The sequence below is a fragment of the Oncorhynchus mykiss genome, chromosome 5, assembly GCF_013265735.2.
Source record: "Oncorhynchus mykiss isolate Arlee chromosome 5, USDA_OmykA_1.1, whole genome shotgun sequence".
Lineage (NCBI taxonomy): Eukaryota > Metazoa > Chordata > Actinopteri > Salmoniformes > Salmonidae > Oncorhynchus > Oncorhynchus mykiss.
The window spans coordinates 14,100,567-14,128,555 of record NC_048569.1 but is presented as its reverse complement, the minus strand read 5'-3'; the positions used below and the strand labels follow the sequence as shown (position 1 = coordinate 14,128,555).

The 27,989-nt window shown below is 42.4% G+C and overlaps 2 protein-coding genes across 4 annotated transcripts; both read left to right on the top strand.

Annotated features, from left to right (window-relative positions):
• Window positions 1-3: 3 nt before the first annotated feature.
• Window positions 4-22,791, top strand: LOC110523251 (protein zer-1 homolog). Of its 2 annotated transcripts, none has more exons than XM_021601779.2 (16): window positions 4-149; window positions 915-1,253; window positions 1,585-1,735; window positions 5,456-5,919; window positions 6,272-6,439; window positions 6,651-6,765; window positions 7,009-7,155; window positions 7,416-7,589; window positions 13,025-13,240; window positions 14,564-14,605; window positions 14,928-15,047; window positions 15,203-15,318; window positions 15,628-15,816; window positions 16,063-16,160; window positions 16,467-16,569; window positions 19,333-22,791. In XM_021601779.2, the coding sequence occupies exons 2-16, from the start codon at window positions 1,087-1,089 to the stop codon at window positions 19,388-19,390; spliced, it is 2,328 nt and encodes a 775-aa protein (XP_021457454.1). In that variant the 5' UTR covers window positions 4-149; window positions 915-1,086; the 3' UTR covers window positions 19,391-22,791. The 2 variants fall into 2 exon arrangements, with proteins under 2 accessions (XP_021457454.1, XP_021457455.1); XM_021601780.2 differs by having other exon boundaries at window positions 11-149; window positions 912-1,253.
• Window positions 22,792-23,747: 956 nt separating this feature from the next.
• Window positions 23,748-26,229, top strand: LOC110523249 (prostaglandin E synthase 2). 2 transcript variants are annotated; one of them, XM_021601778.2, is made up of 7 exons: window positions 23,748-24,083; window positions 24,435-24,596; window positions 24,705-24,760; window positions 24,862-25,014; window positions 25,266-25,460; window positions 25,595-25,712; window positions 25,937-26,229. In XM_021601778.2, exons 1-7 carry the CDS (start codon window positions 23,757-23,759, stop codon window positions 26,066-26,068), a joined length of 1,143 nt encoding a protein of 380 aa, XP_021457453.1. In that variant the 5' UTR covers window positions 23,748-23,756; the 3' UTR covers window positions 26,069-26,229. The 2 variants fall into 2 exon arrangements, with proteins under 2 accessions (XP_021457453.1, XP_021457452.1); XM_021601777.2 differs by having other exon boundaries at window positions 24,351-24,596.
• The last annotated feature ends 1,760 nt before the right edge of the window (window positions 26,230-27,989 follow it).

Below are 27,989 nucleotides of genomic sequence, written 5' to 3'. Positions count from 1 at the left end.
CCATGAAGCAATTAATTGCAACACATGAACCGGAAAGGGAGGTTGTTTTGTTGACACGGGCCAACACGAAAAACAGAAGAGAACGTAAATGATTCAAAAAATATAAATTAATTCAATCAACCAATGAACTATCCGTGTGCAAAGCTAAGGTATGATAGTGTTCGATAAACCGTGCAAATGAGCAGTGTTGACAAATCGTGTATATAGCTAGCTAGATCACCAAACATATATTCGCCAGCAGGCTAGCTACAGTAACTACGTGCTAGCGTTAGCTTAGCTAGCTAGCAATGGATTTGATGTAGCTACAGTAGTTAGTTAGCACAATAACTATTTGTCATGGTTGCAGGTTACACTTAACATTTATGATACATACAGTTCCCCTGTAAATATACATTACTACTTTACACTTTTGATCTAGCTACCTCTAGTTAACCACTAAAAAGTGCATCTGTAATTCGTAATAACTCAGCTAGCTACCTAACGTGGCTAGCTAATTAGCTATCTCAAAAACAACAGTTAGTTAGCGGCTAGTTGACAATCATTTGTACTTTATCAATTTGTCGTTGTGTTTAACGTTAGTAGCAAGTTAGCTAACTAATTCAATTAAATAAAATAGCTAACTAATGTTTCAGATGCCGCTAAACTAGTTACATAAATATTTAAGCTTGCTTCCGCAAACATTCTTTGCTAATTGATTGACATCAAATTCATGTCATGGAGGTGAAGCCTGTCATTACATGTTTTGCCATTTTGATTTATAGTCCTAAATACAGTTAGTTTGGCCACGTAGCTGACAAACGGCTATGACATACATACTATTGCCATTTCCCTAAATATGAAGTATAATTGTAGATGTGTATCAAAGCAATGTCATGTAGACTAATGACTCATGATAATAACTTTGTCTCCAGCAGCTTCTTGTATGCCTAAACCCTAAATTAGGGAGGTTTTGAGCACTCTGCCTCTTCTGCGACCACCTCGTGTATCCCGATGCCTACCCTTTGAGAGCATCCCAGCACCCACTTCCTGAGGCCACCCGATTTGCCCTGTTGTCAAACAGAGGGGAAGGGAGAAGCAGCATCCGACATGGCGGCCAAAGCAGGGGACAACCCCGACAGCCTCATGGCGCTGTCCACGGCCTTCTGCCTGAGGAACCTGAGGAGGACCATGTGCTACCTGGGAGACGGGAACAAGCTCTGCCTGCGCTCAGATGTCTTCCTGCCCAGCGAGATCTGTGACAAGCTGGTCAACACGTATGTATAATTGGGATTTGGGACAGGTCCTAATCCTAATGGTCAATTAAGCATGTGGCTTGTAAATAAGTTAGCAGGGTAGTTTAAACACAATTTTTCGCACAATTGTTTTCTTGTTGGTTTACCTCATGTTTCACATTATGTTGCTATTGTTTTATGAGGTGTGAAGGATGATTTTGTGATCAATCACTTTATTAGCTGTGAGCTTTGGATTTGGATCTTGCATGAATGAATGAAACCAACCAACCATAGTTTGTTCTGACAAATTATCAATTTGATCTTATGTCTTAAATAATGATTTCTCCGCTTTTTTATGTATCCATCTTCACAGATACATGGAGCTCGTACATTCGGACAGTAGCTTTGAGCCGCAGGACGGCTTCTTCCAGCTGTTCTCGGACCCGCGCAGCACCAGGCTCACCAGGGTGCAGCTGAGGGAGGACCTTGTGTGGGACAGGGACCTGGAGGCCATTGGGAAACAGGTGGGACATAGTGGAGATGGTCTGATCCCAGATCTCTTTGTGCTGTATAGCCCATAGAATTAGGAATTAGAATACTAAAATGGACTTGAACCTTCTGGAACTTTGAGGGTTTATGACATAGCCCCTCTAGTAATTTAATACAATATCTATGGTATAGCCCACATGGACCATATAAGTTGGCTATACAGTACAAACAGATCCGAGACCAAGTTACAGGTAGACTGAGTACCCTAAAATGCCATACAGCAAAAACACAGGCAGAAAAGGCAGCTGGGGCACTGATGGGATTTATTAATGTTTTCACCATCACTTGAAGGCTCATGAGTGCCCCTGCTGCCTTCTTGCTTGTGTTTTTCCTGCAAGAAATAGGTGGGCCGGCAGTTTTTTCTTCTGGAGGACATAAAGTCCCACAAACAACATGGAAGGCGTTGGAATGGTTTCTCCAAGCACCTTAGGCCCAAGCTAACCTCTATAGATATAAGCCATGATGATACCTCCTCTCTATTCAGGACAATACCTAATTTCAAATCAGGACCAATACCACATCCAGATGCACTGACACAAAAAAGTATAAATAAAGGAAAACTATTTTTTAGTATTTGTTTCATTAGTCCATTGTTGACATAGTCCCAAAATGTTGTATTTGTCAGAAATTAAGTTTAAGGTATATAACTTTCAAAATACAGAAATCATACCTGTAGGATGCATTTTGCAACTACGTTGAAGGCAGCTTATGGTAGAGAAGTGAACATTAAATTCTGGTGGACATTCCTGCAGTCAGCATGTGAATTGCACTCTCCAGCAAAATGAGACATCTGTGCCGTTGTGTGACAAAGCTGCACATTTTAGAGTGGCCTTTTATTGCCCTTTATTGGGTAGTTCAGCAATAGGTGTTAACATAGACTAATGGACTAGTGAGTTTCCACTGCAGAAGTTGATAGTAACACAACTATGAGGGGATGGGCAAGAGAAAGATCTTGGGTCACAAACCGCCTCATGCTTGTTCGTGTCACTTCACATGCTACTGTATGGCCAGAATTCATCATTGATACCACAGGTGTCTGCCTCGTATACCCCACCAGAGGAATGCATCACATAACTTAGCTCCAATCAGTGCCTTAGAAAAGTATTCAGACTGCTTGACTTTTTCCACATTTTGTTACGTTAAAGCCTTATTCTAAAATGTAATAAATAGTTTTTTCTTCATCAATCTACACACAATACAACGCAAAAACAGTTGACATTTTTGCTAAGTCATTAAATATAAAAAATGGAAATATCAAATTTTACATAAGTATTCAGACCCCTTTACTCAGTACTTGAAGCACCTTTGGCAGGTGGGTATGATGGTACAAGCCTGGCACACCTGTATTTGGGGAGTTTCTCCCATTCTTCTCTGCAGATCCTCTCAAGCTCTGTCTGGTTGGATGGGGAGTGTCGCTGCACAGCTCTTTTCAGGTCTCTCCAGAGATTTTTGGTCGGGGTCAAGTCCGGGCTCTGGCTGGGCCACTCAAGGACATTTAGAGACTTGTCCCGAAGCCACTCCTGCAGTGTCTTGGTTGTGTGCTTAGGGTCATTGTCCTGTTGGAGGTGAACATTTGCCCCAGTTTGAAGTCCTGAGCGCTCTGGATCAGGTTTTCATCAAGGATCTCTCTGTACTTTGCTCTGTTCAACTTTCTCTCAATCCTGACTAGTTTCCCAGTCCCTGCTGCTGAAAAACATCCCCACAGCATGATGCTGCCCTGCTTCACCATAGGGATGGTGCCAAGTTTCTCTAGACGTGACGCTTGGTATTCAGTCCAATGAGTTCAATCTTGGTTTCATCAGACCAGAGAATCTGGGGGTCTGAATAGTTATGTAAATAAGGTACTTCTGTTTTTAATAATATTTTGATAAATTAGGCAACATTTCTGAACCTATTTTTGCTTTGTCATTATGGGGTATTGTGTGTAGGTTGCTGAGCGAATTTGTATTTATTTAATCCATTTTAGAAAAAGGATGTAACTTAACTGTGGAAAAGGTCAAGGGGTCTGAATACTTTCAGAAGGCACTGTAAATTAGTACATTTTCAAACTGCCCCCATTCTTCTGTATAGGCATAGTAGTATTTCAAACTGCCCCCATTCTTCTGTATAGGCATAGTAGTATTTCAAACTGCCCCCATTCTTCTGTATAGGCATAGTAGTATTTCAAACTGCCCCCAGTCTTCTGTATAGGCATAGTAGTATTTCAAACTGCTCCATTCTTCTGTATAGACATAGTAGTATTTCAAACTGCCCCCAGTCTTCTGTATAGGCATAGTAGTATTTCAAACTGCCCCATTCTTCTGTATAGACATAGTAGTATTTCAAACTGCCCCCAGTCTTCTGTATAGACATAGTAGTATTTCCGCCAATAATTATTATTATTATGAAACCAAACCGAGGCTTTCAGATCTTGGAGGGGGATATAGTAGTAGGGGTTATGGCCATGTATTCAAGCCATATATGGGCTATTCACTTAAAACATTTTTAGAAGGCAGGCACACACACACTGCCTAGGCTAAATGCTGTGTGTGTGTCTCACTTGCACACACACATACTCACAGGTACTTATAAAAGGTCAATTGGCCCTTCACCAGTATTGAAGCTGTTCAGTGTGTCTGTGTGGATGTGTTCCATCTAGTCCTGCACACTGGCCCTGGGGGAGGAGATAGAGGGCTCTTACATTCCTCCTTTAATACTCTCCCATAAACAGGCTTTCATTTTACGGCTGTGTCTACAGCTCCCGTAAACCAGCCTGTATCCTTTTAATGTCTGGAACACTTTTCTGTCAAATGACTGGAGCCTTCAACAATTGAAGGCACAATCCATACAAATGTATTTTCCTGAATACACACAAGTCCAATGGTATAATGAATTATGATGTAGTTATAATGTATTTTAAGACTTGTCAAGAGCATGTATTAACCTGCCTTATCATCTCATATGAATGATCCTGACTAAACAGCCATTTTGAGTCAGTTAATGTTGCTACATAGATAATATTATAAGCCTTATTATAAACTGGGTGGTTCGAGCCCTGAATGCTGATTGGCTGAAAGCCATGGTATATCAGACCATATATCATCTGTATTAGAAAACATTTATTTTTACTGGTCTAATTACGTTGGTAACCAGTTTATAATAGCAATAATGCACCTCCGGTGTTTGTAATATATGGCCAATATACCATTGCTAAGGCCTGTGTCCTATCACTTCTCGTGGTGTCATATGTAAGAACAGCTCTTGGCTGTGGTATATTGGCCATATACCACACCCCATTGGGCCTTATTGCTGAATTATATGGCATTATAAAGGCACATAAATGCTTACAATAAGTGGCATATACTGTTATTATATGTTAAAGTATTATACCTTTAGGTAAAGTGTTACCAAACGGATCACTTGCCTTTCTGCATGACCAATTCGGGGAGTTTATTTGTCACGTGCACAGCATACAGCAGGTGTAAACAGTGCAGTGAAATGCTGATTTAGCAATCTCTTCCTCAGCGATGTTCAGTATCAAAGAAATAAGAAATAAAGTCCAGAATAGCATCACTTAAGAGCACAGACTCAATACTAGGTCAGATAATAAAAAAAAAACGCACAAGAATATCCGCTAAATACAAGGTCAGTACCACATAGGCTAAACAATGAAACTGACATTCAACATGTTTGATTTGAACCGACAATTCACCCAGGACTTGATAGAGCTTCACCTCACCTACTGCAACAGCCTATCAGCACGCAGCCTAAAGACTCTGGCCAGCTTCCGCCAGACCCTAGTCTCCCTCAGCCTGTTCGGCTGCAGCCACATCTTCTACCGCAAGGGTGGCGCCCCGCTGGCGTACAATGAGGACGGCGAGGAGGAGGAAGAAGAGGAGCAGCAGTGGCCTGCCTCCAGACAGGCGCTGGACACAGACTTCAGCTTCCAGGGCTTCAACCGGCTGCGGCTGCTCAACCTGGGGGGTCTGCCTGAGGAGGTGGACCCCGAGGCCCTGCTCAAGCCCCTGCCAGCCCTCACCTCTCTGGACCTGTCCGGGGTGCAGCTGCCCAGGGCTGCCTTCCTGGCCCAGTGGAAGGAGAGGCTGGCCTCGCTGGTGCTCTACAACGTGGACCTGTCAGAAGAGCTGGTCAACACAGTGGTGGAGCTGGGACACCTCAGGTGAGCTGTGAGGGGCAGGGTTTAATCTTGGTACAGTAACTGGGTAAAGTAAACTGGTTTCTCTTTCGAGGCCCTTGTTTCTGGAATAACCATCAGAATTTGCTTGATTTAGGAACTTGAGAGTTAAAGATATGCTGCCCGATACTGTGTGTGTAATTGTTTTCAGTCCAATTACACACACATGCCTAGGTGATAATTACAAATGTACCGTTTTGTGCAATAATTGATCAAGAACTGTTGATCAGTTAATAACTCAACTTGTCAACTTGAATTCTCTAAATTAAATAAACATCACTCTTTGTGCAGTAGGCTTGTAAAATGGTCTGTACCCTTCTCTCTTTGTGTTCCCCAGGCACCTGGATATCTCCCGAGAGCGCACCTCCAAGTTCAAAATGACCCGTAAGATCCTGACGGCCATCGTGCAGGGCCTGGTCAATCTGGTGTCATTGGACATCTCAGGCCACATCATGTTGGACAACTGCACAGTCCCACACCTCGAGGAGGCCATGGGACGTCCAAGGTGAGCCACTTGTGTGACATAATTCGTAAAACATCTATGAAGTCCTTATGAAGACTTTGTGTATGATATACGTTCTGACTTGCTTGCTAAACAATGTAAATAGTAGGATTGGTTGATGTAATCTCTCTTTCTAAAAATATGTGTACGTATCCCATGTTATGTAAATATGACAGACTCATGTGTTCTCTTTCTCTCTCTGTCTTTCTTTCAGCATTGAGCCCTGCAAGAGCAGCATCTACCCTTTCCAGGAGCTGAAGAGACCTCTGCAGTTTCTGGGGCTCTATAACACCACTCTTTGTAATGTGACGCACATCCCTGCGTACAAGGTGAAGTTAGACCAGGGGTTTCCAACTCCCGCCCTGGAGAGCTACTGGCCATGCAGGCTTTTGCCCCAGCCTCTTCACGAACATCAAATGAATCAACTAATTAAGGCCTTGGGCTTGTGTTATTATAGGGTTAGACCAAAAACCTGCACTCCCAGTAGCTTTCATGTCTCTCGTGTGTGTGTCTGTGTGTATGTGTTGTTGTCGTGGTGCTTAATGCTTCACTTCTATTGTGTCCCTGTTTAGGTCACAGGCTCCAAGAATGAAGACCAGGTCCTGAATGCCATCGAGGCCTACACAGAGTTCCGCCCGGAGTTGGCCCACCGTGCAATCAACCAGCTGTTTGACATCGCCAGGATACAGCACTGCAGCCAGCTACTGCGGGCACTGCAGGTTAGGGATCTTTTTGATTTAAATGAGTGTGTTTGTGTTTGAAAATGTAACCTTGAATGCTTTAGAAAGGGTGATTGACATCAAAGTGGAAAGTTACTTTAGTTAAGTCTCTTTCATTTTAATACTGTAGGATGATCCCACTTCTGACACAAATAAAGTTTGAAAAACAGCTAGCTGTACTTTCATTTATTTGACCGAGTTACCTCTCAGGGGTTCATTATCAGTTTATCCCCTGGATGTCTTGTTGTGATCCCCCCCAGCTGGTGATTGCTGCACTGAAGTGTCATAAGTACGAAAAGAGCGTCCAGGTGACGGGCAGCGCGGCCCTCTTCTACCTGACCAACACTGAGTACCGCAGCGACCAGAGCATGAGGCTACGCCGGCAGGTCATCCAGGTGGTGCTCAACGGCATGGAGCAGTATCAGGAGGTCACGGTAAAGTCAAGTCTCTCCCCTGAGTGAAACTGCGAAGTTAATTCCCTTCACAAATTTAAAAGGACTGGATTGGTTTAAATTAGTCTGAAGGAGTTTAATCATAGGGGTGTGCCGAGTACTCGGGCAAAAGGAGTATTGTAAAAAATATTTGGGGAATTTTCTGGATATGGTTATGATCAGAGTATTTTTTTGTTATCTGTGATTGGAAAATAAGTTATTTTCAGCTGCCATGCGCCTCCCGGGTGGCACAGTGGTCTATAAGGCACTGCACCACCAAATCAAATTTTATTAGTCACATGCGCCAAATACAACAGGTGAAGGAAGACCTTTACAGTGAAACGCTTACTTACGAGACCCTAACCAACAATGCAGCTAAATATTTTTTTTTATATATATAAATAAAAGTAGCAAGTAATTAAAGAGCAGCAGTACCGGTACAGAGTCGATGTGCGGGGGCACTGGTTAGTCGAGGTAATATGTAGGTATAGTTATTAAAGTGACTATGCATAGATGATAACAACAGAGAGTAGCAGCGGTGTAAAAGGGGGGGGGGACAATGCAAATAGTCTGGGTAGCCATTTGATTTGATGTTCAGTCTTATGACTTGGGGGTAGAAGCTGTTTAGAAGCCTGTTGGACCTAGACTTGGCGCTTCGGTACCGCTTGCCATGCGGTTGCAGAGAGAATAGTCTATGACTAGGGTGGCTGGAGTCTTTGACCATTTTTAGAGTCTTCCTCTGACACCGCCTGGTATAGATGTCCTGGATGGCAGGAAGCTTGGCCCCAGTGATGTACTTGGTCGTACGCACTACCCTCTGTATTGCCTTGCGGTTAGAGGCTGAGCAGTTGCCATAGCAGGCAGTGATGCAACCAGCCAGGATGCTCTCGATGGTGCAGCTGGAGAACCTTTTGAGGATCTGAGGACTGAAATCTTTCCAGTCTCCTGAGAGGGAATAGGTTTTGTCGTGCCCTCATAAACGACTGTCTTGGTGTGCTTGGACCATGATAGTTTGTTGGTGATGTGGATTCCAAGGAACTTGAAGCTCTCAACCTGCTCCACTACCGCCCCGTCGATGAGAATGGGGGCGTGCTCTGTCTTTTTCCTGTAGTCCACAGGAAAAAAAAAATGTAATGATGGTGTTGGAGTCATGCCTGGCCATGCAGTCATGAGTGAACAGGAAGTACAGGAGGGGACTGAGCACACACCCCTGATGGGCCTCCGTGTTGAGGATCAGCGTGGCGGATGTGTTGTTGCCTACCCTTACCACCTGGGGGTGGCCCGTCAGGAGGTCCAGGATCCAGTTGCAGAGGGATGTGTTTAGTCCTAGGGTCCTTAGCTTATTGATGAGCTTTGAGAACTCTATGGTTTTGGAACGCTGAGCTGTAGTCAATGAATAGCATTTTCACATAGATATACATTTTTGTCCAGATGGGAAAGGGCAGTGTGGAGTGCAATAGAGATTGCATCATCTGTGGATCTGTTAGTGGTATGCAAATCGGAGTGGGTCTAGGGTTTCTGGGATAATGGTGTTGATGTGAGCCATGACCAGCCTTTCAAAGCACTTCATGGCTACAGACATGAGTGCTACGGGTCAGTAGTCATTTAGGCAGGTTACCATGGTGTTCTTGGGCACAGGCACTATGGTGGTCTGCTTTAAACATGTTGGTATTATGGACTCGGACAGGGAGAGGTTGAAAATGTCAGTGAAGACACTTGCCAGTTGGTCAGCGCATGCTCACAGTACATGTCGTGGTAATCCGTCTGGCCTTGTGAATGTTGACCTGTTTAAAGGTCTTACTCACATCGGCTGCAGAGACCGTGATCATGCATATTTCAGTGTTATTTGCCTCGAAGCGAGCATAGAAGTATTTTAGCTATTCTGGTAGACTCGTGTCACTGGGACTCGTCACTCACAGCTGTGCTTCTCTTTGTAGTCGGTAATGGTTTGCAAGCCCTCCAACATCCGACGAGCATCAGAGCCGGTGTAGTACGATTCAATCTTAGTCCTGTATTGACGGTTTGCCTGTTGATGGTTCATCTGAGGGCATAGTGGGACTTCTTATAAGCTTCCGGGTTAGAGTCCCACTCATTGAAAGCGGCAGCTCTAGCCTTTAGCTCAGTGCAGATGTTGCCTGTAATCCATGGCTTCTGGTTGGGGTATGTACGTACGGTCACTGTGGGGACGACGTCATCGATGCACTTATTGATGACGTCAATTACTGATGTGATGTACTCCTCAATACCATCTGAGGAATCCCAGAACATATTCCAGTCTGTGTTAACAAAACAGTCCTGTAGCTTACATCTGCTTCATCTGACCACTTTTTTATTGATCGAGTCACTGGTGCTTCCTGCTTTAATTTTAGCTTGTAAGCAGGAATCAGGAGGATAGCATTATGGTCAGATTTGCCAAATGGAAGGCTATGGAGAGCTTTGTATTTATCTTTGTGTGGGGCATAAAGGTGGTCAGGAGTTTTTTTCCCCCTCTGGTTGCACATATAACATGCTGATAGAAATTTGGTAAGACGGATTTAAGTTTCCCTGCATTAAAGTTCCTGGCCACTAGGAGTGCCGCTTCTGGGTGAGTGTTTTCCTGTTTGCTTATGGTGGAATACAGCTCATTGAGTGCGGTCTTAGTGCCAGCATCAGTCTGTGGTGGTATGTAGACAGCTACAAAAAATACAGATAAACTCTTTAGGTAGATAGTGTAATCTACAGCTTATCATGAGATACTCTTCCTCAGGCGAGCAAAACCTTGAGACTTCCTTAGATATCGTGTACTAGCTGTTATTTACAAATATACAGTTGAAGTCGGAAGTTTACATATACCTTCTCCAAATACATTTAAACTGTTTTGTACAATTCCTGACATTTAATCCTAGTAAAAAAATCCCTGTCCTAGGTCAGTTAGGATCACCACTTTATTTTAAGAATGTGAAATGTCAAAATAATAGTAGAGAGAATGATTTATTTCAGCTTTTATTTCTTTCATCGCATTCCCAGTGGGTCAGAAGTTTACATACACTTAATTAGTATTTGGTTGCATTGCCTTTAAATTGTTTAACTTGGGTCCAACGTTTCGGGTAGCCTTCCCCAAGCTTCCCACAATAAGTTGGGTGAATCTTGTCCCATTCCTCCTGACAGAGCTGGTGTAACTGAGTCAGGTTTGTAGGCCTCCTTGCTCGCACACGCTTTTTCAGTTCTGCCCACAATTTTTCTATAGGATTGAGGTCAGGGTTTGTGATGGTCACTCCAATACCTTGACTTTGTTGTCCTTAAGCCATTTTGCCACAACTTTGGAAGTATGCTTGGGGTCATTGTCCATTTGGAAGACCCATTTGCGACCAAGCTTTAATTTCCTGACTGATGCCTTGAGATGTTGCTTCAATATATCCACATAGTTTTCCTACCTCATGATGCCATCTATTTTGTGAAGTCCACCGTTCCCTCCTGCAGCAAAGCACCCCCACAACATGATACTGCCACCTCTGTGTTTCACGGTTGGGATGGTGTTCTTCGGCTTGCAAGCCCCCCCCTTTTTTCCTCCAAACATAACGATGGTCATTATGGCCAAACAATTCTATTTTTGTTTCATCAGACCAGAGAACGTTTCTCCAAAAAGTATGATCTTTGTCCCCATGTGCACTTGCAACTCGTAGTCTAGTTTGTTTATGGTGGTTTTGGAGCAGTGGCTTCTTCCTTGCTGAGCGGCCTTTCAGGTTATCTCAATATAGGACTCGTTTTACTGTGGATATAGATACTTTTGTATCTGTTTCCTCCAGCATCTTCACAGGGTCCTTTGCTGCTGTTCTGGGATTGATTTGCACTTTTCACACCAAAGTACGTTCATCTCGAGGAGACAGAATGTGTCTCCTTCCTGAGCGGTATGACGGCTGCGTGGTCCCATGGTGTTTATACTCTCTACAAACTATTGTTTGCTCCCAAGGATGAACCAGACTTGTGGAGGTCTACAATATTTTTTTATGAGGTCTTGGCTGATTTCTTCTGAATTTCCCATGATGTCAATGAATTAGTGAATTATAAGTGAAAAAAATCTGTCTGTAAACAATTTTTGGAAAAATGACTTGTCAGGCACAAAGTAGATGTCAGGCACAAAGTAGATGTCCTGACTTGCCAAAACTACATTTGGTTAACAATACATTTGTGGAGTGGTTTAAAGGGGTGCTCCCTCTGCTGTTTCCTGAAGTCCACAATCATCTATTTTGTTTTGCTGACAGCATGTCCCCAGCTAGCCATGTTCCGTGAAACTGAGTATGTTACTCTTTGGAAAGCAACTCATGCCCTAATTTCGTCAACTTTGTTAACTAGGGACTGGGCATTAGTGAGTAATATACTCGGAAGCAGTGGGTGGTGTGCTTGCATCCGAAGCCTCACTAGAAGACCTCCAACGGTGTTGTTTTGGGTCGGCTTCTGGAATCAGTTCAAATGCCCTGGGAGGTACAGACAAAGGATCCGGTTTGGGAAAGTCGTATTCCTGGTCGTAGTGCTGGTTGTGCTGGTAAGTTGACATCTCTCTGATATCCAATAGTTCTTCCCGGCTGTATGTAATAACATTTAAGGTTTACAATGGGCTAACAATGTAAGAAATAATACATAAAAAAATGAAATACTGCACAGTTTCCTAAGGATGGCCAAGCTGCCATCTCTATCGGGCCGGGCGCAGTGCACACTGACACGATCGCCAGGTGTACAGTGTTTCCGCTGACACATTAGTGTGGCTGGCTTCCGGGTTATGGTGTCGGGCATGGTGTCAAGAAGCAGTGCGACTTGGCTGGGTTGTGTTTCAGAGGACGCACGGCTCTTGACCTTCGCCTCTCCCGAGTCCCGTACGGTAGTTGCAGCAATGGGACAAGACTGCAACTAACAATTGGATACCACAAAATTGGGGAGAATTTTTTTTTATTGTATCCGCAACATTTAGGTGAGTATTGCCTGCTGCTAGTCTGCTACTAAATCAAATGGCGAGGACCTTTGCTAGCAAGCTATCAATGTGTATAATGTCTTACAAGTATAGTGACTTTAGGAAAAAAATATGATGCTCGTTCTTGGTGACAGAACTCGTCTCGCCGCTGCAAGTTGAGAACACACGCACACATCTGCTGCTCCTGATCTGCAGCTTTCTTGATCTATATAAGTGAAGGGAGACTGTAAGCTACATTTGTAACTTCTATTTTGGCATTTAAAACATTACTCATCTCTCTTTAGGCATTTTAAAAGCTTTTTTCAGATCAAGTGTATCATCTGATCTATCAACTGTCCATTTTCGAATACAATTATGGCCAGATCGGCACACCCCTAGTTTAAACCATATTCCTCACTCACATTCCCCCTTTCCTCTTCCCTTGTTTAAACCATATTCCTCACTCACATTTCCTCTCCCCCCTCGTCTCTCACCTCCCCCTTTCTCCCCCCAGGTTCAGAGGAACTGCTGCCTGACACTTTGTAACTTCAGCATCCCCGAGGAGCTGGAGTTCCAGTACGGCCGGGTCAACCTGCTGCTGCTGAAGATCCTGGAGCCGGCCCGGCAGGACGAGTCCATCCAGCGCATCGCTGTGCACCTCTGCAATGCCCTGGTCTGCCAAGTGGACAACCATCACAAGGAAGCTGTGGGCAAGATGGGCTTCGTCAAGGTAGGAGAGACTGCTATTTTGGTTGATATATGTAAACAATGGAACGAACACACACTTGTACATTGCACACAAGATGGGCTTTGTCAAGATGGGGAAGACTCACATTGATAGCCATGACCTTATACACAAATTGGTACACTTGTCACTTACACACATTCCAGGGTTTCTGTAAAGAAAATGTGGCGCCGGACATTGACCGGCAGCATTTTAATTTACCGGACCCATATGCATTGGGTGTGTAACCTGATTAGGTCGGCCACCCACAGTGCTCAGAATGACAGAAATCACATTTATATTATGGTAATTCATATTTACAGAACATGCAAGTTGAGGATACATCGATGTGCGGTCCTTCTTACCGAATTCTGATATGCACTTTGAGTATGTTAGATTAACTGTCCACGTGTACTTTTCCACAGCCGACAAGATGAGTAACGAACAGAAAAATCAATAGCCTATGTCATTCTGCTATCCCCTATAGCAGAAAAGTTGACCTATTCTATTGGCTAGTTTACAGAGAAAGAGAAAGCCAATTCCAAACAAAGTCTGGGACCGTTGTGGGAAGATACAGCCCAAATTCATACAACCAGTAGGCCTAGGCTACATAAAAGTCTGATGCACCAGATCAGAATGTTTAGCTTAAAATGTTGATTAACTATTAATTCTTCACATTCTAAACGCAGCAATGTGCATAAGGCCGTAGGCTACGCGCAAATGTTTGTTCCATGATGCAATTAGCGGTGAAACACGGGTTCATGTGACAAAGATGAAAATGTCAGTTTGAAATTTAGAAAGAGAAGAGATCTAATATGCAACCACTAGCATGGGTTGCTAATATGACTAGGCTTGTGCCTTTGGCTCATTGCAAAGTGGTGTGTGTGAGGCGCAGATGACGCCTACTTTCCGTTGCCTATGTTTGCTGTTTGAGATGCTGTAGCAGCAGCTCTCGCGCTGTCTGACAGATTTTCTGCTCAAAGGCTCTGTATCCGTGTGATAAATAGGATGCATAATGAGTATACTGCACACATACGGCAATCTAATTCCACTACATTGACTGGTATTTCCATCATTGAAGAGGCCAAAAAGCAGCATTTCGCAATGGGATTTTTTCTTCTCCCGGACAATTGGCCAGTGGCAATTTTATTTATTAAAAAAAAAAATGTATCTGCCAAAAGCTGGCTATTACCGGCTAACGGAAACCCTGGCGCATTCACACACACACACACACACACACACACACACACACACACACACACACACACACACAGGTCATTGATGTGTTTTGTGAAGTCATCTCTTGGGTTATTTCTTTTTTTTCTTCAGACAATGTTGAATCTAATACAGAAAAAGCTACAGGACAGGATGGTGAGTCATGTTTTGTTTCTTTCTTTAACACCCCTACCATTCCACAAGTGCAGACTCCTTCCTACATCTCGTCTGAAATGACCTCGCAGAACCTGAAAACTAGATTTAGCCATATCACAATCATATTGTCATGAGTCATAGCTCTTAGCTCATTCCAGACCTAATAGTATTTTGACATGCAACCCTTAAGAAAACATTGCATGTGTTAAGCCAATTCAAGTGTACTGTCTGGAATGGCATTGCCTGGCTGACTGATGAGTCTACCTAGAGATCACTTTGGATAAAAACATATGCCAACTTAATTTTGTTTCTCTTTCTACAGTGTGACCAGGTAATGGAGTTCTCCTGGAGCGCACTGTGGAACATCACTGACGAGACTCCAGACAACTGTCAGATGTTCCTCAACTGTAGGGGCATGAGCCTCTTCCTGGACTGCCTGAAGGTTAGCTAGGGCATCTCACCTTTTCATAACCACCAAGTGATTTGTTAAAACATACAATCAATGTACTCCATCTGAAATTAAATAAATACAATTCCTTCTCCCATCATGCAGTGCCTTGCTTGTGTATCACTTTTTTGTCCTCCACTGCCTCTCAGGAGTTTCCAGACAAGCAGGAGCTCCACCGTAACATGCTGGGGCTGCTGGGTAATGTGGCAGAAGTGAGGGCTCTGCGGCCACAACTCCTCACCCCACAGTTCATCTCTGTCTTCAGGCAAGAGAATGTCCATTGTCTGTATTGAATGGTTAAATGCAGTATTGACTGATCCTGCTGCCATCTTGGACCCAGGGGCCTTTTGTATCAAGCGTCTCAGAGTAGGAGTGCTGATTTAGGATCTATTTTGCCTTTTGGATCACAGTGAATACGATTAAATGGGGAACTGATCCTAGATCAGCACTCTTACTCTGAGATGCTTGATACATACGGTCCCAGATCTGTCTTGCGATAGAGATTTTATTTCATTGAGGCTAACCTGGATAAATAAAGCTGGATTCTGCTTTCCTGACTGTTCTGTGGTGACAGTGACCTGCTCGACAGCAAGGCGGATGGGATCGAGGTGTCCTATAACGCGTGTGGGGTGCTGTCCCACATCGTGTTTGATGGGCCAGAGGCATGGGGAATGGAGGAGCCGCTGAGGGACACGGTCATGGACAAGATGATGGCTGCTATCCAGAGCTGGGATGTCACCTCCCGCCGGAATATCAACTACAGGTAAACAGAGAACTCAATGGAGATGAGTCTCTGGAGACAGTTACAAATGATCCCAACTACAATTGGATATATCATCAGAAAATGATTTAAGTAGATTGTCAGGGAAAGATTTAACTATAGCTGAACTTGTAAAGCAACCTTTTAGACATGCAAATGCATTTCACTTTTCATGTATACGTTTTCTGAATGAACACTTGAATTAACTCATATTTTCTGAATTGACACTCCCTCCCCTTTTCTTTTCAGATCCTTTGAGCCTATCCTGCGCCTGCTGCCCCAGAGCATCGCCCCAGTCAGTCAGCATTGGGCCACGTGGGCACTCTTCAACCTGGTGTCAGTCTACCGTGAGTATCAATACAAAGACAAACCCCGCTTTAGACACCAGCAAGTTGCCAGGTAAACTCGCTTATTGGTGTCATCGTTGGGATTAGTCTTTGCCACATTGTATCAATTTGCGAGACCTCCGAGGTCAGTTACTTATTTTATGTTTATTGTTGCATTATTTATAGCATAATTGTGGATTCACTTTTGGAGTAATTGTTTTTCAAGGGAATACTGCCCACTACCCACACTTTGTCGCTCATCAGGGAAAGCTCTCTGCTTTCTAGTAAAAAATGATTCTCACTTATTTTCTTCCTCTCATCCCTCAGCGAGTAAGTACTGCCCTCTGCTGGTCAAGGAAGGGGGGATCGTTCTCTTGGAGAAGGTGCTGGAGCTCCAGACATCACACGAAGAGACCAAGGACATGGCGCGGTATGACCTCACCTATTAACCCACCCAACCTTTGAACTGATCAGTAAAGCAATGAAAATAAGCAATCATCCCAGAAAAGTGCTCAAAATAGCCCACGTTAACTTATGCAGCTTAAGGAACAAGGTTCATGAAATTAATAACTTTGCTAGTAACAGATGACATTCATATTCTGACTATCTCTGAAACTCACTTAGACAATACCCTTAATACAGTGGTAGCAATACAAGGTTATAACATTTATAGAAAATACAGAAATGCCAGTGGTGGAGGTGTTGCTGTTTTATATTCAGAACCACATTCCTGTAAAGATTATAGAGGATCTCATGTTAAATACTCTTGAAGTAATATGATTACAGGTTCATCTGCCTCACCTAAAGCCCATTCTTGTGGGAAGCTGCTATAGACCACCAAGTGCTAACAGTCAGTATCTGGATAATATGTGTTAAATGCTTGAGAATGTATGTGATGTCAACAGAGCGGTATGTGATTTAGACATTGACTGGCTTTCATCAAGCTGCACACTCAAGAAAAAGCTTCAAACTGTAACCAGTGCCTGCAACCTGGTCAGTCAACCTACCAGGGTAGTTACAAACAGCATAGGAATGAAATCATCATGTATTGATCACTTCTTTACTAATGATGCAGAAATGTGCTTGAAAGCAGTATCCAGATCCATCGGATGTAATGATCACAATATAGTGGCCATATCTAGGAAGTTCCAAAGGCTGGGCCTAATATAGTGTATAAGAGGTCATACAATCATTTTTGTAGTGATTCCTATGTTGTTGATGGAAATAATATTTGTTGGTCTGTGGTGTTTAATGAGGAGCAAACAGACGTTGCACTTGACACATTTATGAAATTGCTTATCCCAGTTACTAATAAGCACGCACCCATTAAGAATATGACTGTTAAAACGGTTCAAATCCCTTGGATTGGTGTAGATTTTTTTTAAATGTATGGTTGAGAGGGATGAGGCAAAGGGAATGGCAAAGAAGTCTGGCTGCACAACCGATTGACAAACGTTCTGCAAATTGAGAAATCATGTCACTAAACTGAATAAAAAGAAGAAACAACTCTATGAAACAAAGATAGATGACAAAGAATGATAGTAAATAAAGCTTTGGAGCACCTTCAATTTTGGGGAAAAAAGGCAAACTCAGCTCCGTCATTCATTGATTCAGATGCTTCATTCATTACAAAACCAACTGATATTGCCAACTACTTTATTGATTTTTTTCATTGGCAAGATTAGCAAATTTAGGCATGACATGCCAGCAACAAACATCGAAGGATATGTAACCAAATTATGAAAGACAAGAATTGTAATTTTAAATTCCATAAAGTGAGTGTGGAAGAGGTGAAAGGGGGTCTGATAACTTGGATTGAACATTTCTGAGGATAATAGCTGATGATATTGCCACTATTTGCCATGGCTTCAATTTAAGCCTACTGGAAAGTATGTGCTATCAGGCCTGGAGGGAAGAAAAAGTCACTCCGCTACATAAGAATAGTAAAGCCCCCTTTATTGGCTCAAATAGATGACCAATCAGCCTGTTACCAACCCTTAGTAACGTTTTGGGGGAAATTGTGTTTGACCAGATACAATGCTATTTTACAGTAAACAAATTGACAGACTTTTGGCATGCTTATAGGGAAGGACATTCAACAAGTACAGCACTTACACAAATGACTGATGATTGGCTGTGAGAAATTGATGATAAAAAGATTGTGGGGGCTGTTTTGTTAGACTTAAGTGCAGCTTTTGACATTATCGATCGTAGTATCGATCGTATTCTGCTGGTGGAAAAACGTATGTGCTAGAACTTTACACTCCCTGCTATATTGTGGATAAAGAGTTACTTGTCTAACAGAACATAGAGGGTGTTCTTTAATGGAAGCCTCTAACATAATCCAGGTAGAATCAGGAATTCCCCAGGGCAGCTGTCTAGGCCCCTTTTTTCAATCTTTACTAAACGCATGTGTCTATGTGTGCGGATGACTCTGCACTATACACGTCAGCTACTACAGCAACTGAAATGACTGCAACACTTAACAAAGAGCTGTAGTTCATTTCAGTATGCGTGGCAAGGAATAATTTAGTCCTAAATATTTCAAAAACTAAAAGCATTGTATTTGGGACAAATAATTTACTAAACCGTCAACATCAACTAAATCTTGCAATGAATAATGTGGAAATTGAGGTGACTAAACTGCTTGGGGTAACCTTGGATTGTAAACTGCCATGGTAAAAACCTAATGAAGCGCTGCTCTGCCTTCTTAACAAAACTATCAACAAGGCAGGTCCTACGGGCCCTAGTTTTGTTGCACCTGGACTACTGTTCAGCCTTGTTGTCAGGTGCCACAGAGGGACTTAGGAAAATTGGCTCAGAACAGGGCAGCACGGCTGGCCCTTGGATGTACACAGAGAGCAAACATTAATAATATGCATGTTAATCTCTCCTGGCTCAAAGTAGAGGCGAGATTGACTTCAGCACTACTTGCATTTGTGAGAGGTATTGACATGTTGAATGCACAGAGCTGTCTAAGCGACTAGCACACAGCTTAGACACCCATGGATACACCACAAGACATGCCACCAGAAGTTTATTCAGTCCCAAAGTCCAATGAATTGAAATGTAGTTAATAAATTGAGGACTGCCCTAATCCCCCTCCCCTTAATTTATCTGTTGACTTGAATTAGAAAGGAGCCCAAACCGGGTGAATTAAATAAATGCTGACGCCTCCCTTCCTCTGTTTCAGGAAAGTGATGGAGCAGTGTGAGAATTTCAAAGAAGACCCAATGGAAACGGCGAGGTAGACAACGATCAGCAGAGGTCGACGTCAGGGGAGCAACACCGCTATACAAACAAAAAGGCAACTTCATAGGAACCATTGTTTACTATCTTCTCACCACAAGGGTCAGTTGTGTGCATCGATTTACTGTAGAGCAGAGCAACAGTTTTTTGCCTCTCGGCCAGCCTTTCTGGACAGAACCTTGTTATGCGACACTATTAGGAGGTTGAGATATGGTGCACGGAGTTGGTGTGTTTTATTTGTGTTGCACATGATAAGCATCATTTGTATAATGGATTTGTGTTCTCTTATTGGTTTGTTTTGCTTTTTTGTGTGCGTGCTTGTCCTTGTCTGAATGTGAGCATGCTAGAGTGCGTGTGTATGAGTGTGTATGAAAGGACGTATGTGCGTGCATGTGTTTATAATAAGGTTCAAAACACTGGGGAGATGTTTGCCTCTTTGTAAACAAAACGGAGGTTATTATTGTCTTTCTCTCCCCTTAGTCTGTTCTATTGGGTCTAGTGAGAGGCCCTCCATTATATAAGCTGAGTTTCCAACACAGCGTCATCAGAGAGCTCCATTATGCCCATCATGATCCTTCTCAGATTCCTTGGTCCTCTCAGCGATTTCTGACACAGAAATTCTAAATGGATGACGCCATGAGATGTGGAAGGTGGTTAGTTTTATCCCATGCAGCACTGATCTGTGGACAGTTATTGCGCAGTGAAGTTGCTATGTCTGTGGAGGCCTCTACATCCCATACTGATTGAGAGCGTAACCGTGGACTGTAACCATGACGATGACCCCGGCAGAAGTCTTCCTAGATCCTGTGGCATGGTGAAGGACTTTATTTAGTTTTTCGTTGTAGATATTTGGAGTTGTCTGTCCCATCTTTGTTTCGGTCTGTCTGTTTTTATGCTATATGATTATAAACACTCCTATGATTTAATCTGTACATCTAGGCTTGGTTCCCAATTCTTTACATACAGGTAACTGCCAAAATAAAGAAAGCACTTGAGTAAATTAGAGTTCTGATGGCTCTTATGGTGTGGGGTGCATTTTCCTGACATGGCTTAGGTCCTCTCAACCCTTTAGAGGGAAAGGTAAACGGCAAAAATATATACACAGCCATTCTGAGTGATTACCTTCAACCTATGGTGAATAATTTATATCCTGATGGGAGTGGACTCTTCCAGGATGACAATGCCCCCAGCCACACACACGAGTGGTCACGATGGTTTGATGGGCATGAAAACAATGTAAGCCATATGCCAAAGCTGTCTCGGTCACCAGATCTCAACCCAATTGAACACTTATGGGAGATTCTGGAGCGGCGCCTGAGACAGCGTTTTCCACCACAATCAACAAAACACCAGATTTTGGGATTTCTCCAATGCAGCTGTTTTTATCTCAATATAAAATCATTTCTTGAACTATTTCTAATTTCTCTAACTCATTTACTGCATGGTGATATTACCATGGAAGGCCAAAACTCCATCCCACCAAAATAAGCAGACATTTCTGGCGTTCTTTTCAAACAGCTCTTAATGGGCATTATTTTCACAATTTCACAGTATTATTCCAACCTCATAGTGTGGAAATATGTGTATAATACAGGTCAGTCATGTTTTAGAGTGCACTGGGCCTTTAAGACACATGTTGGTGTTTCCTTTATTTTGGCAGTTACCTATATATAACCTGTGAAGAAGCCAAATGAGAAACAAACCAGGGAGGACTACTGTTAGGGTTTTTGGAATCTATAAAAATATGCCCATGTTCTTACATTTTAAGGAACGTTTGAAGGTGGATTTGAAAAAACATGATTTGATTTTGTGTCTGTCATGTATAAATTGTAATTAATCTCATGGGTCATATTTGCATTGGAATTTGATTTCTGAACAGTATGGAGTATATGGATACAATGTCCTCAACTACAAAGTCTAATTTCATATATTTTGATTTAACACATTTAGGAAAACCTGTTACTTATTTCAATAGAGTTAGTTGCCATGTAAAACATATTTGGCCCAACATTTGCACATGGTTTGGATACAAAGGTAGTCAAGTGATGTAGTGGTACACTTGGTCTCCAAACACTAGCATGTTCACGCAACATTCATTCAAGAAACCAATGCCATGATATGGAAACACACAGCATGCACCAAGTATCTGTCCTCACACGTCCAACTTTGACAATCTTCCCTTTTGAATATATCTTAAAACCGATAATATCCATTGGTTTGGTCAGAACTGTACACTCATTTCCCCGTCCAAAACTTGATGTCAGTCGATCTAAATGTCATTAGAAAAAATACAACGTTCCAAACCAGACTGATTGTTCATTGATTGATCACTAGTGGCAGGGACGCAACTTTCACACCCCCAGTTTTGTAATTGGAATGTGATACCAAAAGAGGCAACTGTGTGCTTTAAGACCATGCGGACGCCTCCAAACGGTCGGGTAGGCTTTTTAGAGTGTTTATCCGACTGGATACATTTTTGATTTTTGATTTTGAAAAAATTGTGCTTTGAAAACCAAAGTTGCGCCCCTGTCTAGCGGTATTATAATTTTGACATTTCACATGAAGGCCCAACATGTTCAGACATGGACTTTTCCTTCTGAACCATTAGATATCAAATTAATGAATTCACTTTTTCATGTACATTGTCTTAAAAGCCTTTTTCATGTGATTCTGTATTTGTATGCCTGGTTCAACTATATTTATACTGTTCTTTCACAATGATGGTGGGAGCTTATTTTCAAATGGGAGGCCAGAATGGGCAAGGCCTATAGAAAATGAAAATATATTATACTGTTAGAAACCTCACTTCGTAGTAAGTATACTGATGTTGGAATCTCTAATATTCAATCAATGGGCAGAGTTACATAGCACCAAAGGGAGGATGGGTTGATTTATGTAGGTATTTTAGGCTGCAGCATCAGCTCTTTAGCACTAAATTAACATATTACATACGTTTTTAAAAAATGTCACTATTCAGTTGTAAATTGTAGAGCATCTGAAGAAATGTAGGTAACACTTATTTGACATCTCTGTTCTAAGTCTCCAGAAGAGAGATGCCTCTTCATAATAATAGTGATATTAATATTAGGCCTATAAAATATAGGCCTAAATATCTCATTAACAGTCATGTCATCTGACACAAACTCCTCTATAGGTAAGGTAGTCAATTCCCAGCTAATCATGACTGTCAACTTATTTTTCATAAGCTACAGTCAGATTTTATGACTTCATATCTGTTATATCATGCCCATAACAATATATCATATTACAGAGGTGTCAAGTGAAACCTACGGTCAAAATGTGCATAATGCTCACACAGTTTGATTTTCTTTCAATAGCACCATCAGTTCTACATTTTATTCCTTTCATCTCAGATTAATACAAAATAAAGTTGGAGTGGTTATATTGTGTTTCTCCTTTGTCTTTGTCTATAGTAGACTGGGCCTGGATTAAATCAGATTGTGCATGGTTGGCTATGAAACTTTTAAAGGTAATGTTACCACATTCAGGGAGACTGCATTCAAGGTAAACGTTGCATATGTTGGCTCAATCTGAAATGACCTTTACATGACCAGCGTGCTTTAACGCAGATTTACTGCTGATCGGATTGAATCCCGGCCATAGGGTGCAATTCAATTGAGGAGGAAAACCAGGCTGTTTGAGATGTCAATGATATAAAAGTACCCCTTGGTTGATGCACATTTTTGTGCTGGCCCTGTGTGTGGATGTATTAACCTTGTTTAAACGTTGTTTTTGACTAGGCAAGTCAGTTAAGAAAAAAAATATTATTTACAGTGACGGCCTAGGAGCAGTGGGTTAACTGCCTTGTTCAGGGGCAGAACGACATATTTTTACCTTGTCAGCTCGGGAATTCGATCTCGCAACCTTTCCGTTACTGGCACAACGCTCTAACCAATAGGCTACCTGCTGCCCTAATGTCTCTTGATAAAGTTATTCATTTGATGTCAAAAATAGCTGTCATACTCCAGACCAGAACATTTTAATTACTTGTAGATGACAAATTTAAGTTGTTGCATTATCTGAAACAATGTTCTTCTGACATTTGTAGCGCAATAATGGTGGTTGCGTTCCAAACTGCCTATATTGTAGGCTAGTCCCCTTGCGCAGAATGTAAAATCTTATTTAGCCGTACCTGTCAAACATTAGACCTACATTTGTGGAGGTCTGGGACCAATCAGATGTGTATCAGATTTCTTCAAACGCAAGTAGAGTTTAACATGGCAGGAAACACATAATAAGTTGCGCAGCACGACTACATTGCAGGCGGTATGGAACGTGGCCGGTGATATAACATCCTAACCACGTGTGTACGAACACGGAAGTTGTCGCTGTTTTTGGTCAGACCAGATGCATTGTGGGAGCAGGTTGTGTAAACCAAAAATGTCAGCCTCAAGTTACAACAGTTTTTGGCGGACTGGCAGGGATGTTTTGCGGGTTCCGATAGCCAAAATCAGCCTAGCAGTTGCACTATCTAATGTCCCGTCGAGGTGCAGTGCCAGGGCATATAGCACAGGCGGCACCACGTTTGGATCCAAACTCATCTCCATTCTTCCCCTGCGCGCAACCAACAGGCGCGTCTTTGGGTTCGCTTTTTTGTTCGGAGGGGGAGTCGGCTTGTATCAAACCATACAATTCTCATTTCAACAGCATTTTGCAGAGGATGAATTGCCCAATGTAAGGATTTCAACTATTTATGCTTCGTACTTTTAACTCTTCAATATCACGTAATTCATTGTTTAACCTCATTCATTGTGGCTCATGCATTCTTTATTACAATGTATCTGTCGCTCTCTCTAACGGTCTACAGCTTTTCCATGGATGTCCACAAAACTTGATGTAGTTGCACTGTACTTTTGAAAGTATGTCTCATGTTTTGCTGCAACGGATCAGAAATAATGATATTGGGATAAACACTGTATGCAATCGTATATTTACCCACAGCTCCCCAATCTCCAAAATAGCATCCCCACAAACCACGGCTCTGATCTGACGTTTGCCACCGACTTAACGTTTACCTTATACCAGTACAAGACCTGTCCATACTGCAGCAAAGTGCGGGCATTCCTCGACTACTATGGTTTTCAATATAAGGTTGTGGAAGTCAACCCTGTCATGCACACGGAGATCAAATGGTCATCGGAGTACCAAACGGTGCCCATTCTTATGGTGGAGGGGAAAGAAATTGTGGTAAGCAGAGTAGATCTCAAACTTGAAGAAAAAGTGTTTCAAGCAAGTACTCAATTTTTTGACCTTTTGTTTAATAAAACCATCTTTCTCTAATTGCTTGTCAAACAGCAACTGAACAACTCATCTGTCATTATCAGTGCAATGAAGACGTGCATGATTGACAAGTAAGTAAATAATGTAATTAAATAAAAAGCAGAATGACCTATTGCATTTCAACCCTACAATATCACTTATTTCTATACCTCTGTTCTCTTTTACTTTGCAGAGAAAGAACGATGTCAGAGGTTGTAAAGTACTTTCCGAGACTCCCGTCTACCAATGCCTGGGGGAATGAAGTTCTGGAGTACACTAACAAATACTGGGTGATGTTGAATGAGATTAAGATCACTGAGGTGTACACATCTAAAAATGCCAGAAAGTAAGTTAGCTCTATGTTGTATTGATCTAAGAATTTGATTGTTGTGATTTGTTCAATATTTTCTACATGCGCTAGAGTACAACTGTAAAGTGATGGGTATAAGCAATATAGCTGAAAAATGTCACATTTCACAGGGTGGAGCTACCCTCCAAATTGATTCCAGTTCTTTCAGATCTATGTAACTTCATAGGGGGTATGGGCTAGCTAGAGGTAGTTTTTGGACTAGGCAAATCTCTGTTCTTTTTTTCCAGGGAGGAGGTACGATGGCGTCAGTGGGCCGATGACTGGCTAGTGAACCGGATAAAGCCTAATGTGTACAGGACTCCCGCTGAGGCCTTAGCCACCTATGACCACATAGTGCGTGAGGGCAACTTTGGTTCTGTTCCTTTTGCCAAGTACGGAGGGGCCTTCTATATGTTCTGGGCCTCCAAGGTCCTGAAAATCTGGTGAGATTCAGATTGCTGTCAATCGTTGCAAATTACTAGATTTTATATGGAATGTTTTCAATTTCATTCTCTTCAGTATGCTGGTCAATGTGAGTTTGTGCCTGGTCTTCCCCTCTGTTCCTGCCCCCACATAGGTACAAGTTACAGGACGATGTAAGGGAAGATTTGTACATGGCTGTGAATGAGTGGATAACAGCTATTGGGAGGAAGAGGAAATTCATGGGTGGTGACAAACCCAACCTCGCTGATCTGGTAAGATTTGTTGGGTTGTTGTGACATTTTGAAAGGAAATTCCATTTCAGTTGGGTACAATTTACATTGATTGACATGTTAAATTGAATACACTTGTTGACAAGGGACCTCAATTTAGTAATAAAAATACATTTTATTTTAAGAGTTTTTCAAGACACCCAACTCTTGACTTAATTATTTGATAGGTTATCAGCAGTGTAAATAATGACTATTTCTTTCTGAAGGCGGTGTATGGAGTCCTCCGATCCATGGAGGACCTGGAGGCCTTTTACGACGTGATGGAAAACACCAAGGTGAAGAAGTGGTATCTGGCCACAGAGAAACAAGTGAAGGAGCAAGGTGGTCGGAACCTATAAAACCACTGCAGAACTATCATGACATAACTGAGTTCTAGGTTGCTGATTCAGGCTACCACTGCACATAGAACAGCTGGATGCAAAGGTTCTCTACCAGTCAGCACACTTTCATAACATGTTACAGGTGACAGTTTTATATGTGAATGAACGGACAGTCTACCATGTTTCATGTTCTCTGTACAATCAAAGCCTCTTTCAAATATCTTTAAATCAAATCAAATCAAATGTATTTATATAGCCCTTCGTACATCAGCTGATATCTCAAAGTGCTGTACAGAAACCCAGCCTAAAACCCCAAACAGCAAGCAATGCAGGTGTAGAAGCACGGTGGCTAGGAAAAATTCCCTAGAAAGGCCAAAACCTAGGAAGAAACCTAGAGAGGAACCAGGCTATGTGGGATGGCCAGTCCACTTCTGGCTGTGCCGGGTGGAGATTATAACAGAACATGGCCAAGATGTTCAAATGTTCATAAATGACCAGCATGGTCGAATAATAATAAGGCAGAACAGTTGAAACTGGAGCAGTAGCACGATCAGGTGGACTGGGGACAGCAAGGAGTCATCATGTCAGGTATTCCTGGGGCATGGTCCTAGGGCTCAGGTCCTCAGAGAGAGAGAAAGAAAGAGAGAATTAGAGAGAGCATATGTGGGATGGCCAGTCCTCTTCTGGCTGTGCCGGGTGGAGATTATAACAGAACATGGCCAAGATGTTCAAATGTTCATAAATGACCAGCATGGTCGAATAATAATAAGGCAGAACAGTTGAAACTGGAGCAGTAGCACGATCAGGTGGACTGGGGACAGCAAGGAGTCATCATGTCAGGTATTCCTGGGGCATGGTCCTAGGGCTCAGGTCCTCCGAGAGAGAGAAAGAAAGAGAGAAGGAGAGAATTAGAGAACGCACACTTAGATTCACACAGGACACCGAATAGGACAGGAGAAGTACTCCAGATATAACAAACTGACCCTAGCCCCCCAACACATAAACTACTGCAGCATAAATACTGGAGGCTGAGACAGGAGGGGTCAGGAGACACTGTGGCCCCATCCGAGGTCACCCCCAGACAGGGCCAAACAGGAAGGATATAACCCCACCCACTTTGCCAAAGCACAACCCCCACACCACTAGAGGGATATCTTCAACCACCAACTTTATGGATACAGTCTTAGTTTCCCAGAGAAAAGGTAGCTCAGTAGTCATTTTATGTATGTATTAAAATAAATGTATGTGTGTGTGTGTGTGTGTATATATATATATATATGACTATTTAACAGTTAATGTATTGCAGTAATAGACTGTTATTCACTCTTTGTGAATCTGCGAAGTAGACCACTAAGCATGTTTAATTATTTTATCCGTATGCATACCTGCAATTTCACTCGTTTTATTTGCTGGTGTTGTATTACCCTGGCACTTTGTTGGTCAAGCTGTGTCATAGGCCAGATATTTTATACATACAGTCGTGGCAAAAGGTTTTGAGAATGACACAAATATTAATTTCCACAAGTTTTCTGCTTCAGTGTCTTTAGATATTTTTGTCAGATGTTACTATGGAATACTGAAGTATAGTTATAAGCATTTCATAAGTGTGAAAGGCTTTTATTGACAATTACATGAAGTTGATGCAAAGAGTCAATATTTGCAGTGTTGACCCTTCTTTTTCAAGACCTCTGCAATCTGCCCTGGCATGCTGTCAATTAACTTCTGGGCCAGCCCATTGGCAGCCCATTGCATAATCAATGCTTGGAGTTTGTCTGAATTTGGGTTTTTGTTTGTCCACCTGCCTCTTGAGGATTGACCACAAGTTCTCAATGGGATTAAGGTCTGGGGAGTTTCCTGGCCATGAACCTAAAGTATTGTTGTTTTGTTCCCCGAGCCAATTAGTTTTTGCCTTATGGCAAGGTGCTCCATCATGCTGGAA

Bases quoted from the DNA above. Each gene is read 5' to 3' on its own strand.
- LOC110523251 (XM_021601779.2), top strand. From the start codon at position 1,087: ATGGCGGCCAAAGCAGGGGACAACCCCGACAGCCTCATGGCGCTGTCC. The intron at 6,440-6,650 runs GTGAGCCACTTG...TCTTTCTTTCAG, and splicing joins GAGGCCATGGGACGTCCAAG to CATTGAGCCCTGCAAGAGCA. The intron at 14,606-14,927 runs GTGAGTCATGTT...CTCTTTCTACAG, and splicing joins AAAAGCTACAGGACAGGATG to TGTGACCAGGTAATGGAGTT.
- LOC110523249 (XM_021601777.2), top strand. From the start codon at position 23,757: ATGCATTGTGGGAGCAGGTTGTGTAAACCAAAAATGTCAGCCTCAAGT. The intron at 24,084-24,350 runs GTAAGGATTTCA...ATTTACCCACAG, and splicing joins CAGAGGATGAATTGCCCAAT to CTCCCCAATCTCCAAAATAG. The intron at 24,597-24,704 runs GTAAGCAGAGTA...CTTGTCAAACAG, and splicing joins TGGAGGGGAAAGAAATTGTG to CAACTGAACAACTCATCTGT.